This window comes from Furipterus horrens, unplaced genomic scaffold (genome assembly GCF_987537825.1).
Source record: "Furipterus horrens unplaced genomic scaffold, mFurHor1.1.pri manual_scaffold_13, whole genome shotgun sequence".
Classification (NCBI taxonomy): domain Eukaryota; kingdom Metazoa; phylum Chordata; class Mammalia; order Chiroptera; family Furipteridae; genus Furipterus; species Furipterus horrens.
The window spans coordinates 12430752-12449053 of NW_028327183.1; the positions used below are offsets into that span (position 1 = coordinate 12430752).

The 18302-nt window shown below is 40.8% G+C and overlaps 1 protein-coding gene across 3 annotated transcripts in view; it reads right to left on the reverse strand.

Moving 5' to 3' along the window:
- Nucleotides 1-1813: 1813 nt before the first annotated feature.
- Nucleotides 1814-18302, reverse strand: part of CDH11 (cadherin 11) — a 142563-nt gene continuing 126074 nt past the window's right edge. For all 3 annotated transcript variants that reach the window (XM_090261229.1, XM_090261230.1, XM_090261231.1), the window contains 2 exons: nucleotides 5907-6158; nucleotides 1814-3556 (listed from right to left, as the gene is read on the reverse strand). In XM_090261229.1, coding sequence (XP_090117355.1) covers nucleotides 3060-3556; nucleotides 5907-6158 — 749 coding nt within the window. In that variant the 3' untranslated portion in view covers nucleotides 1814-3059. The remainder of the gene's footprint in view (nucleotides 3557-5906; nucleotides 6159-18302) is intronic.

An 18302-nucleotide genomic window follows, 5' to 3' on the forward strand; every position in this document is an offset into this window, starting at 1 on the left:
AATGAAGAATGTCACACAATTACCCAGGAACAATTTCAAGTACTCCTGACCAGGTCCCACCTGACAACCAGGTGTTACCCTTGGGGCACCATGAATGTGTACTTCTAATAAGTTTCTCCAAGTGATGTAGATACACTGCTCTCCTATCTTCCCATGACTCCCTGTAGTAATGGCCCAGAGGACATAGTTCAGCTAAACATAAGATCTATCCAGGAACTGCTGCAATTGGCCTGCCCTCCCTTCACGGTCGACATCTCACCGTCTCCGGTTACAGCTTTTATTTCTTTTGTTTCCACAATCCTGGAGAAGAGGAAACACCCTTGTTATATTGTCTGGGGAGGCGGGTAAGCATAGAGGTAAACAGGTGGATACAAGACAACATGATAGATATTTTGGAACAGGTTTGGGAAGACTTAAAGATGTCAAGGGAGGTAGCAAGATTCATTCTGCATCCTTAAGTAAGGTGTTGATGAATGAATGAATAAATGAGTGAATGAAGGATAGAAGCAACAGTCACTACTCAAGGACAAGAACAGAGCAGTGGCTACTTCCTTTAGATGAACTGATGTCATTTTAAAGAAGCGACTTTCTATCGAAATAAGGAAGGACCACTTAAACTAAGGTTGTTTTTTAAGGCAGTATGTTCCAAATGAAAAAGGACTCCACTAGTCAGAAAAGACATTTTATTTCCAAGCTTCTAAGAGGGTTCTATGAACAATAGAGGCTTAAAATAAAAAGAGAGAAGATAAAAAGAAAACAAAATATTTTTAACTACTGAAAGTAGACAGCCTTTTAAAAAAATTTTTTTAAACATAAAAATATGAAAACATATTTGTCGAATCTAATCCAAATACATTTATAGAAAAAAGATCATCCATGGTGACAGGGTTACTTATAGCTGTATATTTGTTTAAGTGCCACTCATATTCCTTTTGAGTTATTTCTTCATTTCAGATTCAGTTGGAGAGCTGTGCAAATCTAGCAAAATATTCTTTGGATTACAAAAAACTATATAAAAAATGAACAAAACCTGCAATTATGGAAGTACTGAGAATGTGCAATCCTTCACTGAAATGAAAGATTCCAAAGTGACATTGTCCACAGAATTTATCCCGTTGACATGTTCAGACAACTTGATTTAAATGCAAAGTAAAATGGAAGTGAGCACTTTCATAGAAACATTTTTCTTCGTATGCATTTTGACTCAGTCATAAAAATAGTATGTAGCAAGATATCAAGAAATGCTTCAACGAAATGTTCACAATAAAGGGAAAAAAAAAGGTTAGCCTAAAAATTGTCTGCAATCCAAGAGAAAGCATATGCCCTGTGTCTAGGGAGAAGAGGGGAAGCACTTGCAGCATGACTTCGTGTGGTCTTTCCCCAAGTATTGCTACATTTTGACCTTTGACCCAACCGAGAAGGGGAAATGTCCTTTACAAAAGCCCCATCCCCTGGCAGCTGGAGGGGACTGCAGGAGACTGCAGGCATACTCACACATCAAGCGTATCAAATGGCATTGACCCTCAGAATCCAACATGGTCCCTGCCCTCATTCAGAGCTTATGGCCCAAAGCACATTTTTAAACAAAGGTGTGGGAAGGAATTGCTTCTTTCTTTTATCAAAATTTAAAACTCTGCCATATTTTAAGAGACTTAAATGCAGGAGAAAAAGTAAGCGGGTTTAACTGGCAGAGTCTTTATGATCTCCTGGCAAGATGAAAGTAAGAAAAAAATAGAATACCATTGGAGGTCTGATAACTACGCATGGCAAATTTATATTTTTGACTCTTCACACTCCCAATCCCCAAATGGGGCGTAAAATCTGCATCTTGAACTTGAGAGTTCTGATGATTTCATTCCCTTGTGGACTCATCTCTCATAACTATCGAAGTACAGATAGACAAGATAAATGCATATTATATAACAAGTATTGCAAAATCATAACTGAACTAGATCTTTACCATCCTACTTTTTTAGGAGACGTCTGTGAAGAGAAGCCGGGAAGCTAACACTGGGAATGCACAAAAAAGCTTTACACGATGTTACAGAATCTCATCTGGAAGCACATTTGCAAAACAGATTTGATTTTAAATAAACAATAAAAGCAGCAGACTATTACAGTTCATAAATAGGGTTATTAAAAGACCACAATATCTTGAATTAGAAATATAAATGGGTCATTAGAAATACGTAATTTTTTCAATGTTAAGAATCAAGCCCAGAATTAAAAAAGAATCTTTTTTTTTTATTTCAAAGGTTGCTTCTTATATTGAAGCTCATATTAAAGCAACAGTACAATGTTCATAAAATATAAGTGTGATGCCGTAACATTTCTTACATGTCAGAATACTGATATTTGTATGTATACTAAAATAAGAACTTTAAAATTGTACAAATAGATACATTAAAAATGACATAGAAATAGGGCGCCCCTCACTGAAACAAGACAGTTATATCTGGCACGTATTAGTTTAAGATGAAAGTAGAAGCAAAAAGATTTACAAGAATCAGCAGTAACAAGATTGATGCTCAAGAGACATAATTGTACATTGTATTGTACATACATTGTATGGGTTTAAGCTGGCTGAATATTATATATTTCAAGTTTAAAAATGCACTACATATAGAGTGTCCGTAGTTTAAGGCGAAATTACAGCTCAGAACTGTTGTCCTTTCTAACTCTGTGGAAGCTTCTTTGACAAATTAAAAAAAAGAAGAAGAAGAGAGAAGGACTTAGATGTTCATAACACATAAACGATTTCCCTTCATCGTAAGTTCACCGTTAGAATTTTCCTTCACTTAAATATTTTGTATGCCAAGTGGTTTTCCTCCAGTGAAGCTGATAAACAACTTCAATATTTGCCTTTTTTGTGAGAAAAGGTACTTCACAGTATTTACCACTTTGATGTCCTTACAGTTTTAGTAAATGTATCCTCTCTGTAAAACTTTGCTTGTTTGAAATGAGCCTTCCCTTGATTTAAAAAAATACCTGTTTACATATCTCCTAGATTCTTCAGAACGCCAGACACAGTTCTTAAGGCCAAATTTGTATCGCTATTGTTAAGAGTCGTCATCAAAAGTGTCTTTGGAACCATACAAGTCTGCTAGTTTCTTAAAACGAGGTCCCCAGTTCTGTAGGTAGTCATAGTCCAAGTCTGAATCTGTGGTGGCAGACTCTAAGGAGCTCAGGGACCCGGCCACGGAGCCCCGGCCTTCGTAACCATAGATTTGGATGGAGTCATAAGGAGGGGCAGTTGGATCATTGTCTGCCTCCTGTATTCTCGTGTTGATGAAGTCATCAACATCCACACTGTTGGGCGCTGGCCGGAGCCCAGGTCTAGGCATGTACTGGTACTCAGGCTTTATGTCTTTGCGAGGGATAAATCCATTGATGCCGTCCGGATTCTGGAGGGTGGCAATGTCAAAGGCTTCCGTGTCTTCCTCCCCACCCCCCTCATCGTCGTAGGTAATGATGTTCTCACGGACATCTTCTTCTTCAAAGACGATGAGGGGTTCTTTCTTCTGCCTCCTCAGGGTCACAAACAAGACCACGATGACTACAAGGAAGGAAAAGGAAAGCGAGAACAGGTTAAGCCCAGCGTTCATGGCTCCCTTCCCAGGGGAACCCTGCTTACATCAAGCGCAGGGTGCGCACGCTTCAGAACGGGAACGGGTCTATGAAACAAGGTGAGGGCAAGGGCCCTCCACCCGCCCCCTCCTCTGCAGAATGCCGCCAGGGCAATATTACATCCAAACAAACTGGCAACTTGGAGCCATTTCTGAGCTTCTTACAAACGAATCTGACACTGTCTGGAAGTCATCTTCCTGAGAATTCGGAGGATTCTTAATATGTGGTCTTCATCCTCTTTAAAAAGGGTTGACGTCAGTTTCTATTCGCAAAGGAAGGCAGCTGCCACTCTGAGGTCTTGAATGAGCACACTCAGTGACCTCAGGTCCTACCTTTCTGTAGGCAGGGATGCCCAACTCCTGCCCAGAGCTCTGGGGGTGGGGTCAGCCTTGACCTACTCTATCTGAATTAGAAACATCACCATAAGCATGCCTGGATCCTCTTCAAACCACTGTAAAGAAGAGGAAAAGTCTGTAAAGACCCCAAGAGACAAATCATCTCTTATCTATTTGAAAATAGGAAAAAGAGCATCAGCTGGAACTCCAGGTGAAGCAACTCCGTCTCCTCCCGTCTTCTGGAAGGGACCCCACACTAAGCTCAGGCAATCTGGGAGAAGCGAGTAGAGCTACTTGTAAGGGAAGCCCAGACAAGGCTTAATTCTTTATCTACCACCTCCTCACAAGGGGCTTCTCCAGTGTTCCATTAGAACACTTCCCACATGCTCGGCAACACTGGACAATACATTGGAGGCTGAATTTGGCAAGTGGTCTGAGAGCCCCTCTGGGCCACTGTCACTAGGAGATGCAGGGATAAGTGCTTGCACCTGCCCAGACTGGACCTGGCTCCCACTGCTCACCAGGCGGGTACCCTTCCTCTGTGCCTTGCTCTTGACAACACGTTTGTCCAGACCACTCGCTCTCACTTTCCTTGCTTGGCTGACTCTGTCTTATCCTTCATCACGGAAGCCTTTCTGTGTGTCCCATCCTGACACCACGCAGAGCTAAGATCACCTGCTCCATGTACCAACCTAACACAGTTCTTACAGTCATCATAATCCTTGTCACCTGGCTTACACACCTGGCTCCCCAGCTGGACTATGAATTTCTTAGAGCTCTTTTCTATTCTGTTCCCTCTGCTTGCCATATCCATCCATCCCAGCCTCTTTCACCAGCTGGGAAATTCAGAACTTGACCAGGACATCACATCTTCTAGGAAGACGTCTCTGACCTTTGCAGTCAATGCCAGGCACTTTCTACAGTTGTGCGCCCAGCATTTTGGGTTCATGTCCCTATCCTGACACTCACCATGTGCCTCTGTAGTTTATGCCTTCAGGTGTGTTTTTCTTGATTGATGATGAACTTATCAAGCACTGAGATCTTGTATAAGTCTTCTCTCCATCCCCGGGGCCAAACTGGGGCCTGGCTACCCAGACAACAGTCAGGAACTATGGAACTCAACTCACCACCTCTCCCCTCTACAACTGAACCCCACCTATTCATTCAGTTGAACCCTAAGTGCCATGGAAAAAGTATAACTTTCGTGTAAGACATACTTGGATTTGAATCTTGATTTTTGTCACAAGTTCTGAGAAGCTGGGAAAACTGATCTCATCTTCCTAAAACCCAACAGTGGCAGATGTTATTAGCCTCGGTGCATTTCTGTTATTCCAGAGTAACCCACAGATGGGGGGAAAGTGCAGAAGAGGCCTGCCAAGTGCAGAAGGAACTTGCTGGGGTGTGTGTGGGGGGGCGGGGGGGGGGCTCCATAAGCTGGCCTGCACTTGGATATGACACAGGATAATTAGGGGAGAAGTCACGCTCCAGCCTCAGCCGGGAGACCTTCATCCAGTTCCTTGACTCCTTCACACACTGTCTTTTGCCTCGTGAATATTCTTTCTGCCTCTAAACCTTCTCTGTCCTCTTGTAAGGCAAGCTGATGCTCATATGCTAGGTCTGTGCCTAGACTCCTTTTCTGCAAAACCTTCTCTGGTGTCGCCTGCAGCAACCCCAGGTGGCTTCTGTTATGCAGTCCCGTGATACCTGGCAGCCTGCTCATCAGCCCCTTCCCTGACTCCGCTCTGAATGCTCATTAAGTTACCTGCACCCCCTGCCCCCCATTCCCTAAAATGCATGGGAGCAGGAAGTAGCTCTTTGTCTTAAGTTTTTTTCCGCAGTACATAGCGTAGTTCCGGTCACCAGTCTGACCTCGAGAAATACGTGTGTCTCGGGGCGGGGCCTCTGTGCGCGCCCTTCCCGCAGGTGACGGGGAGGGCCCCTTACCCAGGAGAATGACGACGCAGGCCAGGATGGCGATCAGCGCCCCCGTGCTCAGGCCCGCGTTGAGGATGTAGGCCTCGGCGTTGCAGGACAGCAGAGCCCCGTTCACGTCGCACCCACACACCTTGATGGTGAGGGTGTTGGTGCTGCTCATGGGTGGGGTGCCGCCATCGCTGATCACAATGGGCAGCAGGTACAGATCCTGCTTCTGCCGGCTGAACCCCCCGCGCCGGGCATACACCCCCGCGGTGTTATCTGTGGGAAGAGGGGAGACAGGACACGCTCTCAGAACGGGACCCTTTGGATCACAGCCTGGACATGTTTGCACTCAGCCTGGCGGATCTGGGGGTGCTCTGGTCACCGCCAGGGCTGGGAACAGAATTGTCCCCGCTTGTTCTTCAGCCCCGGTGTCTCTAGAAACTGCAGTCACTGGTGTGATAGGATCACAGAATCACCTCTCTGCGTTTTGGAACAAAACTCAGGGACTGGCTCTTTTTAAATTGGTGGGTACCAAACACCTTCTTTGGCAAGATACCCACAGCGTTTTCTGTTTGGATGCTGTCCCTTTCATCCAGTACAAGCAAGTGTGGGCTCTAGCCACATACTCTAGGTTAGTACCAGATATAAATAAACACATAAATGAGTGTGATAAAGAGCAACAATAAAAAACCCTCTTTTCCTTCTTTTCACTTTCCCTACTTCATGACAAGCCTTTGGCCAGTTTCTGTTTCCCAGAGATTTCCTGTCTGTCCTCCACCCTTGCCCAAACTATGAATCCAGTCATGAGTCCTAAAGGAAACTATCTTCTTTAAGAGGAAATATTTTATAAAACCCTGCAGCAGGTTTATAGTGTCTTTGAAATTCAAGCACCATCAGGCACCCCATTGAACATGTCTCCCCTCCTGCTTAAGATGACCCCAAGTTTTCTCTGTGACCCCAGATACAGCCCCTTCCCACACATCCCAGACCAGCCTGACGGGCGGGAGGCCACCTCTGTTCTCAAGCGCCACACCCTTTCAGAGACCCTGCCTTTTGCTCGCTGCCCCCCTGCCCCCAAACACATTCTTCAGTCCCGACAGGGGAATGCCTCAGGCCACAAAATTCAATCCAAAAGTCGCCTCTTCAGGGAGGGCCTTCTAGACCTCTCCCATCACCTCCTGGGGGACCCACAGAATGCTCTATGTTCCTGTAGAAATTGGTATCCCACACTTCTGTCATTATCTGACATCTACTAGGCTGTGAACTTCAGCAAGACTAGGGGATTTTATCTGATTCATCCGAGGCTCTCCAGTGCTAGACTCACAGCAGACATTCCATCAATATTTGTGAAACAAATGATGTAACTCTGTTCTGGGAAAGTTTTCACCAAAATTGCAGATGTTGGCTTCATGGATTGCTCAGTCTTTCATAGCTTATGCCCCCCGATGCTTCCTCATCATGTTTTCTGCATATCTCTGCACACCGAAATTATTTTTCCCAGGCTGTGTGCTCTGGGGGAACACATTGCTATTGTACAACAGTTGAGCTTTTGGATACGCTCCATCAAATTACACACACACACACATACACACACACGCAGATCTTCTGTGTGGCCTACCTCCATTGTGAGTAAAGAATCAGTAATTGACAGCGCTATGAATGTAATTGCCAACACGATGGTCCAATAGCTAGCAAGATCTTGAGATCTTGCTATAAATAGGAAAAATATATCTTGAAATCTCTCAAAATTACATTGCTATATTTTAAATTAAAGGAAATGTAATATATTCTCTGTGAGAGAAAATATACACAGAAAAGGCAAATTCAGTCTCCTTTAGGCACGAGCAGATATTTTGAGCAGCGCAGAAGGTAAGGTGTGTACGCACTGGCTTTTGCAAGCCTTTTAATGACAGATTCTCCACCCTTTGCTATAACATCTCAGTCAAGACAAGGCAGAAAGGCCAGCCCTTGTTTCTATATTTTCTGATTTTTATGTGATTGACATCTATTGCTCTTACCACTGGAGAAAAAGTATATATATTATGGAAAGTCATAAAAAAATAAAAATAAAGTGGTCAAATAAAATGGTAACTGTAAATTCAGTTCCCTATTTTTTACCTATTCTAGGCTATACCACTATTCTGTGCTTAACAATTAGAAAATAATTTACATATCTATAATAAGTTATTTCAAAATGTTCGGGGTTTTTTTGCTTCTCATAAATTCTTTGGATTTCTGTAAGACTCCCACAAATTAAAAGTTACAATGTCTACCCCCATTTGAGCGATCTGAAATGCCACTAACAACCTCATGAATAAAAATCAAAAATACAATTTTAAGAAAGAAAGCAAATGAATAAAACTGCTTGGTTAAAGAGCCCTCTCTGATATGGATGACACCCCCAATATACTTAGTTTATCTGTGGGTCCCACCCTAGTACCCATGGTGTTGGTTTGGAGGTCGTGTGAATGGAATGTTTTGGTGTTTCACACTCGTAGAAGCCATAATTTAAAACCGATTCCTCATGTACCGCCCATGCAGGCATGCCCCTCCAGATCACAGCAGGCAGGTTTCCACATGAAAGTAAATGAAAATCAAACACGGATGCAAAACATGGATCTGAGCAGGACATCAGCAGGGGATTCACGGGGTTTCATATTCTGAAGGGCCGAGTCCTCTCAGAAACACTGAAACTCTTACATAAAAGCTCATTAAAGTACCCAGCTGACTGGAGCACTTATAATCTCTGAGTGATAGAGCGGCAACTTCTCAAGAACTCTTTTAATCTCTTGTAGTCAAATACGTTTTACATATGGATTTCAAGATTAGCTCAAGAGGTGGGAAACAAATGGACTGAGGTCCTCTCCGTGGGCACACACTATTATATGCTTTATCCCATCTACCACCTCCGTTGGTCATTTTTAAAATAAGGACCCTGGTTGATATCAAGCATGCCTCATGGGATTGTCATTGGAACCAAATAATGCAATAGAAGCCAGTGGCTGTCCTCTGTCTGTGATTCCAGAGGGTTCAGGAATCCTACCAGAAAAATTAATACCCGGTATTGAGATCCTACAGGGCTGGGGAGTCAGTGAAGGGTGAACGTGGGACAGGAAACATGCTGAACCAGCCTGGCTTGGCACCCGGGTGTTCCAGATCTTGAGTGGATAAAACATTCCCCCTCTTGAGCCAATGGCCCCAGCACCAATGGGGGGAGAGTTTTCTCCCGGGAGGGACATTTTAGAGGATTCCATGCTATGGCCTGTGATAGTCTCTCTTGTGGTCCACTCTGACCCCTACTCTTTCACTAACCAAAACAGGCACTGTGGGCAAGCGCGTCATAAAAACCATATCTGGAAAAACAAATGGAAGAAGAAACAAACTATCAATAATAACAAGGCCTCTATTCTGCAAGTCAATTTTGCATTTTAAATTTGACTGCAGAGTCCCTTTCATCTAAATTATTTTAATGAGCCAGCCCTTCTCTCTCTTTATTGAAACTGGTCCCCTCACTTGGGACATATGTATACATTCCCAAGGTTTATGGGTGACCCAAGGGACAAAAGAGGTTCCATGATGACACTTCTTTTAGGGACATGTCAAATTGGCTCCATGGTTAGTAAGATGAGGCAGAAAAAGACCAATGTATTGAGTTCTACATTTCCATCAAGAAATTTTTAGATTCTTCTCCTTTATAAAACTTCCAAAGAGCAAATCTCTTAGTATTTAGAGTCAGACAGACCCAGGTTTGACTCTTGAATCATCTATAAATTAACTGCCTTACCTTAGACATATCAAGAAAAACGCCTCGTGTTTCTATATTCTCATCGAAGAAAGTAATAATTTTAGGGTTCAATTTGATTATATTCATAAAGGTGCTTAGCACAGTGCCCGGCTGTTGGAGCTTTGCAGTAAATATTAATTCTTTTCTGGATCTCTCCTTTTAGAGGAGTAGACAAATGAAGAAGAGAAGCTTATTGGCAAAGAGAGGGAAGTGAATTCCTGGAAATGTCATCACAGCTTACGATGGAACTAACCGCCCACACAGAAGTGCTCACCATCCAGAGGTAAGAAAACAGTCCGCGCTCTTCAGTCCTGGGCACCATATTTCCCAAGGTAAGAAAATGCTTTTCAAGCACCTCGGTTTTTCATCTTGACACCCAGTGTTCTCATCCTTGGCTACAGACAGGTAATCACTTCCAAATTTTCCCCCACTTAGGCAAAAACTTGCCAACAGGGCCATTAATTACTAGTATATGTCATGCACACATTATAGTATTCTATTAATGGAAAAAAATTCAAGACTCAAAATTTTATATCTACAACCTGGACCCCTAATGAGCGCTGTTTTTACCTGTGCACTTTGTCATGACACTGACAAAATGTAAACATTCCTGATAATGATGGTCTCCATGGTCCCAGTTTGGGGATAAAATATAAGGATTGTGAAGATGATGTGGCCCAGTGGAGAGATGCACACAACTAACATAAGAGGGGAAATTATATTTGAGTAACCTGGGGCATTTTTGTGATATAATGCTAAAAAGAAAGAAAGAAAAAGAAAACCAGGGCGTTAGCATCATGGTTTTGTTCCTCTACCTTTCTTCAGAATTTCCAAATGTTATTAAATTTTCCAAAAAAAAGCATCATTAATTTCTCTACAATATAATATTCTACTCTTGTGTTCTTAGATTGCTTGCAATGTTTTTCAACTCATATATAATATTGACATAATATTTTTTTTTACTGAATGGTTTCAAATTTCAGAATCTTTTCTAAGATAATTATCTTATGATTACTGTTTCATTGAATATGACCTTTTATTATAATTACTGGTTCCTAAAACATGACTCTTAATATTAATTGCCAAGCTGGTTTCCATAATCCACAAAGGTTTTTAAGGCAATATCTTCAATTTTTCTTAATGTCATTGGTTATTAAAAGTCATCATTTATTCAACAAAGTTTAAAAACAATTAATTAATTAAAAGGAAAATTATGATTAAATAGTCCTTGACTGGGTGCCGCACTTGCATGAGCAAAAACTAGAGAGGGGAGGGGCAGAGCAAAATGGGCAGTAGATGGTCCATGGGCACAGACCCTGTGTATGAATAACGTGAAAGAGGAAGCTCTGCTACAAAGGATTAGTACATTCTGCTCTTACCCTGATGTCAGCAGAAAGGCTTGACCCAGGGCAGAAAGCTTCCCCAAAACCCTTGACATGTGCTTCCTCACTACCTCTTTTCTTCCGTCCTTTTCTGCCAAGGCTAAAGCTTCCCCTTTGCTTGCCCTGATCAGACACTTGAGCCTGTGAAGAAAGGCCCTGGGTGCATCTATCTGGGGCCCTTGCCTGAGATGGTAAAAGATCCGAAGAATCTAGGCCAAGCCTTGCACTTACCTTGTTCGCTTCTTATCAAATCTACCGACTCTACCCTTTCTGCTCAAAGCTTGAGACAAAGTAGAACTACTGACCGCACAAAAAGCTCCCGTGCCCTTGAGGACAGTTAGTTATTTAGTCACCAGCAGAATAATCCTTATTCGATTACTTTCTTCTGGGCCTTCTCTCTACTTTCCCTAGACATGTGGCAACAGCAGTATCAGGATAATGGAAAAAAATCTATATAAGCACAAATATGAAATATATACATAGTGTGCCTATTCCAAAAGTCTTAGTAGAGTTTTAAACTATAATAATGCCAAAAGTATGCATGCTAAACAATGACATTAGACATTGTTAGAAAGTTTAATTATTTAGATTTTTTTATGCTCAGAGTTGTGATGTTTGAAAAATCAATTTTAATCTTCAATGCCAATATTTGCCATCTTCAATCTGAGGGACTAAAATAAAAGAAATGTCAAAGAACATTTTTAAAGTTTATATTATTTATATTCACTCTTACTAATGATTAGAGGTGAACATAATAGCTTGGGTAGATATTTTTATTGCATTGCCTTTCTGAAACAACACGTGCACTCCCTATCCATCTGCAGTTACTGCGCATAACTGCACATTTTAGTCTATGGCCATCGTTTGAATGTCTGTCATCTTCACCAAACAGTCATCTCTTTGAGGGCAGGGACCATATCTTGCTCATCATGGGGCATTTAGCAGTGTTTTGTGTGTACAGAATGAACAGCTGAATGACAGGCCTTCCACTAAGTTTCAGCATCGATTTGGCTTTTCCACAGTCAGCTGTCCCTGATTCCTTAGCTTGCAGGAAATTTCCAGTCTCTGTCTTCTCCCACTTCTCACTTTTGAACCCAGACTGATCAATAGTGCCTACATCTATATTGTGGATTGTGTTCCTGCTAAATATATTCATCTGTTTATCTCATTATCCTTTTCTATTATTTAGTTTTAGTCAGATTCAACTAAGCAACATTTATTGAGCTGCTAATATGTGCAAACCTTATTCCTTGTTACTTCTTCATACCTTATCCCAAAGATTTCTTGAAACCATGTAGATAATATAATCACCCTTATTTTATAAGAAAGGGAACTGAGAAACAAAGAGGAAGGCAAATATTCAAAATATCATGGGAAACACAAAATTAGGAGTCAAACTCTTCTAGGTTTCACTGTATTTTTGTTAAAATCTGACCATAGATCCTGATATGACAACATGCTAGTTACATTGTTGTTGTTGTTTTTTTACCAAAGTTCCCCAATATGGTTATATAATTATTTGGACCCTATCATAGCCTATAGGAAGATCCAGGTAGATTAGGGCCCTGATAAAGAGTTGCTCTTAGAAACCTAAGAATTTTATGGCACAGAGATGCACCTTTAACATCTCTTCCCATGGCATTTCCTGGAGCACATGCACACCTCCTCAAAGACAAACCAACACGCGAGAGCCAAACACAAATCTACTCTTTTCCCAATATTCTGCAAGGAAGGAAATGCTGCAATGACGGAGATTCTGTAAGAGGTCAGTCTTCACATACCATGAAGCAAACTGTTTGACCGGAAGCTCTGAAGGCTGTAGTGTCTCCACCCTGAGCCAAGGATCCACACACTGCGGAGGGGTGGTGTGGTGTGACCATGACCTTTCAATGAACACCTTTGATACTGAGAGATGGGCAATGTGTGAAATACAATAAATACTATTGTAGAAATAATTCCTTATGTGTTTGTGTGTAAGATATCTAAGTGTCATGCACTGTTTGTTGGCATTAATAGATTTTTCATTGTTATAATTTATTATCTCTTAGAATCAACTCTCCCTCCACTTTTTGGGATAATTTTCTCCTTGGTGATAGGGAAGGAGAAAGAAGCATCCTGCCTAACTATTTCTTTCTTTGAAACCTCTAAAGAATTCAGTGGGATATAAACACTTAGGATCTTTTAAGTGAGTTGAGAAATCCCAGGAGTTAGTGAAGTCAGTGATGGGAGGAAACCTTGAACGGTGTCTGATCCTTCATTTGGTTGGGGAGGGTGTGGATTTCCAGATAAACTGTGCTCCGTGTTGGACAAATTGCAGCAATGAGTTCCAGGCAGGAAAGGAACATAATTATTTACACAGTGAAAATGGCAGGGCATTAAAAGACATCTGCCATTTTGATCTGCCAAAAGCAATTAAAGGGGAAAAATAGTTCCACAGAAATCTGTTTGGGTATCTTTAAATTATAAAAGTAAAAAACCAGAAGCAGATTTGTTTTTCTGTGCTGCTCATAAAAAAAAAAAAAAAAAAAAAATTTAAAAAATAAAAATAAAAATTTACTTAGTTTAGACCAAAAAAGAAAAGAAAAAGAAAGGGGGTGGGGATGATGCTTGCCAATTGGTCCAGTTGGGGTGGATCTGTCCTGGCTGTCTTCCTTACACAGCTAACTCTGCTTTTCATGCAAACTTTTATGTTTTGTTTTGTGCGTGTGTTTTTTTAGCAGTTCAAACAAAACTTTGAAAGCATCACATATCAGAGCTCATTTGATCTATTTGCAACTGGCCCATCTTAGAAAATATACTTGCGGAGTGAATACATGAGACGGTCATCTCTTCCCGGACCCAGACCCTAGCTACCCAGTATAGCTTTGTGGGATGATAAATAATACATGGATGGGAGGGGTGGGTGACGTGACACGGTCTCCTTCTGAACATGCCAACATCAAAATATAAATTGTCTTTTTCAGCCTGAGGCTTATGTCATAACAATCATTTTTTTCCCATGAAAATAACTAATCCCTGATATTTCTCAAGCACACTACATGTTTTTTCCAACCACTGTTTATTTTAATTCATGCATTTGATCAACTCACTTTTCTTTTTTTTAAAGATGTTATTTAATTTTAGAGAGAGGGTAAGGGAGGGAGAAAGAGAGAGGCAAAAACTTCAATGTGTGGTTGCCTCTCACATGCCCCTAACTGGGGATCAGGTCAGCCACCTAGGCACGTGCCCTGACTGGGAATTGAACCAATTACCCTTTGGTTTGCAGGCTGGTGCTCAATTCATGGAGCCACACCAGCCAGGGCAACCTACTTTTCTTAATGTTGCAATAATGCCTGCACAGAGCTCACATTCTCAAAGGGGAACAGACAGGGAAATAATTGCTTAGAATGCAGAGTGATGAGAAAAATACTAAAGGTTAGTGCAGTGTTCCTGGAGAGCAGAGGAGGAAGCATCTACGATAGGCCGGGGCTGGAGATACCAGGCCAGGCTATACCTAAGAGACGTTATGTATGGCGAGACTTGGAGGAGGGGGAATGGGCAGAGGAGCGCATTCCCGGCTAAACAGGAGCATGGACATGTGAGAACATGGCATATTTGGGGGGTAGAGGTGATTTGAAGATTCTGGAGCTGAAGGTTCAAGTTGGTAAGAGAAAGGACATAAAGGCAAAGTTTATAAGGGCTGGGGGTGGGTGGAAATCTTTCATTCCTTGCTAGGAAGTGTCAGTTAAATCCATAGGACATGGAGAGCCAGAGAAGAATTTTAAGAAGAGGGACATCTTTAGGTATGTATATTAGTAAGGACTGATTTCAGTGGTGGCAAGACTGGCGTCAGACAGGCTGTTGGGGACCACCATGAGAGTCACAGCTCCTCTGTGCCTTGGTCATTAACAGTCCTTATCACAATTAACTTTGCTTTCACAATAGAGTTATTGTAAATTAGCTCCATGTGCTTTTGGGAACTCCCAGACGTGGAGACTATGTCTTAGTCACCGCAAAAGCCCCTCTCTTAGGACACTTCCTGGCACACAGTGCATGACAACAGCTCATTTGTCCATGATTATGGAAGAACAGAAAGGAGGGATTGTGATAGGAGAACTAGGAAGTACCTAGCTTATAATCAAATGCACGCTGGCACTAAAGATGGCAGAAACATCAAAGGCAGAGAAGGTCAAATGAAATAGGGAAGGTGTTTCAAGATGTCTAAAGGGTTAGTTACACTTCCAATTTCTTGACTTAAAAATCCGAAGAGTATTTATAATAGAAACTTATTGAAAGCTACTAAAATTGCCCACTGCTGTTCAAATTAATAAACAATGTTCTAACAGCCAAGAAACTCCATGGTCTGATAGGCCTTCAAGTTTAGGTGAAATATATTTATTTGGTATTGGGCAGCATGCAGTCCTGAGGTTCTGGGGAACCAGGGATGTATTCCAGTTCTGCCTTTATCTCTCAAAATAGCAGCTCAATTCGTGAATTAGAGTGATGTAATACCTGACAATTTTAAAATGAGACAGTATTAGAATTAACTGTGTGTCAAATATTCATGTATTAGTATTAAGACTGATCCCCCTTCTAGAGATAAAGAGTGAAGACAAGCAGTTAATCTCTAACCCTGGCTCCTTCTTCCTGACTTTATGAAATGGTTACTGTTTGGAACAAGGGGTTTGGATATTAAAACTATTAGGTTCAATATTAGGATGTTTCAGTTTAATTACCCAATCAAATCATTAGGTCAAAAGACAAAACCATACTATCTTATTGTTAGAATCCAAAAATTGGACATCCATGTTTTAATAAGTAATGCAAAGGAAATTTCCTAAAACACACACACCCCACAACACAGATCTTAACTGGTGAAACTCTAGAACAAGTAAAATGAGAATATCCATATTATTACTGTTATTTAATACATATTCTAGAAGTGCAAATGTATCCAATTGCACACAAAAAATAACTGAATATTTAAAAAAAATGAGGTAAATGGGTCATTTAATTTTTATATAGCTGTCACCCTAGAAAACCCGGGAAAATCAGCTGAGAAGTTGTATCACTTTAAAACAATGAACCAATTGAAATAGCTGTAGTTTGAATTAAAAATAGGCACATGGGAAATGCAAGTTAGAAATCCACTTCATCTCAGTGGATTGAGCGTTGGCCTGTGAACCAAGTGTCGCTGGTTCAATTCCCAGTCAGGGCACATGACTGGGTTGCACGTCAGGTCCCCAGTTGGGGGCCTGTAAGAGGCAACCACACAGTGATGTTTCTCTCCCTCTCTTTCTCCTTTCCCCTCTCCCTAAAAATAAATAAATAAACAAACAAATAAATAAATAAAATTGTTAAAAAGTAAAAAGTAAATTCAAACAAATCTAACTTATTAACAGCACGTGAATATCAAGTAGCTAGCCATAACTTGATAGGAAACACATGGGTCAAAAGTAAAGACAACTACAAAATATACCTGCTGGAGTTTAAAAAGAGCTGATTCAATGGAAAGTCAGACCATACAAAATATATAAAGAGCTGATACGACTCAACATATCAAGAAAACAAACAACCCAATTAAAAAATGGGCAAGGGACCTGAACAAACACTTCTCCGAAGAGGACATACAGAAGGTCCATAGACACATGAAAAAATGCTCAACATCATTAGCCATCAGGGAGATGCAAATAAAAACCACAATGAGATACCATTTTACACCAGTCAGAATGGCCATCATCAACAAATCAACAAGCAACAAGTGCTGGCGAGGATGTGGAGAAACGGGAACCCCACTGCACTGTTGGTGGGAATGCAGACTGGTGCAGCCACTATGGAGAACAGTATGGAATTCCCTCAAAAGATTAAAAATGGAACTGCCTTTTGAACCAATGACTCCACTACTAGGATTATACCCGAAGAATCTTGAAACCCCAATTCAAAAGAACTTATGCACCCCTATGTTCATTGCAGCACTGTTTACAATAGCTAAGTGCTGGAAACAACCTAAGTGCCCATCTGTAGATGAGTGGATCAAAAAACTGTGGTACATCTACACAATGGAATACAGTGCAGCAGAAAGAAAGAAGGAACTCCTGCCATTTGCAACAACATGGATGGAACTAGAGAGAATTATGCTTAGTGAAATAAGCCAGGCAAAGAAAGAAAAATACCATATGATATCACCTAATATAGGAAACTAAAGAACAACACAAACAAAGGAACTAAATAGAACAAAGAGCAGAATAGCAGTCAATAGGGGGGAGGGGAGAGGGAGAGAAGGGGGATAAGTAAGGGAAGGGATTAATTAAAGAGCCTGTATGAAAGACTCATGGACATGGACAACGGGGAGGGATATGATTGCGGGAGAGGGGGTGGGTTGGGTGGGGGAGAGAAATTGGGGGAAAAGGGGACAACTGTAATTGAAAAACCAAAATAAAAAAATTAAAAAAAAAAAATTTGAATACACACACACACACACACACACACACACACACACACACAAAAAAAAAAAGAAAGTCAGACCATGGTTTTAGGTGTTAAAATAGCCCATAAATTTAAGGTAAACTCAATAAAATTCACAAAATTACTTATTAGGTACCTTAAAAAGTAATTCTAAGTCCTATCCAGAAAAACAAGCTAAAAGATTGAAGAAAGAGTAATAAAATAGAAATGAGGTGGAGGAAATCGGGTTTTAACATAGACATGTATGCAACTATGAAAGAAATATATGGTACCAGCATTAGAATAAATAGATAGAATGGAAAGAAGTGAAAGTCCTCCAAAAATCATGGAGTAGGAAACATAGATGATGATAAAGACAGTATTACAAAGCAATTGGAAGTACCTGATTCTCTCTTAAATGATATTTAGGAAATGGACAAAAGTTGAAGGTTGTGTATTTATTTCACATGAATAAATGGTGGAAACAGGAAGCATGATTTATAAGAAAGAAAGATAGGTGTACATTTATATCAATTTTGGATAAGGACAGCCTTACTAAGGATAATATTAAACAGAGAAAATGATATAAAACGTGCAACATTTATACTTCAGACCATAGCATAATCAGAATTGGAAGGACATTGAAATAGTGACGAAATCTATGAAATAGGTTTGGCATCTCAAATGTTAAGAGCATTAAAAGATGAAGAGACTTTACAAATCAATTGCAAACTGATGAGTACATATACAATTTTAAAAATGGGTAAAGGACATGAATAGCAGATTTACAAAGTAAAAGAATATTATCAATACTTATGTAAAACTCCCATT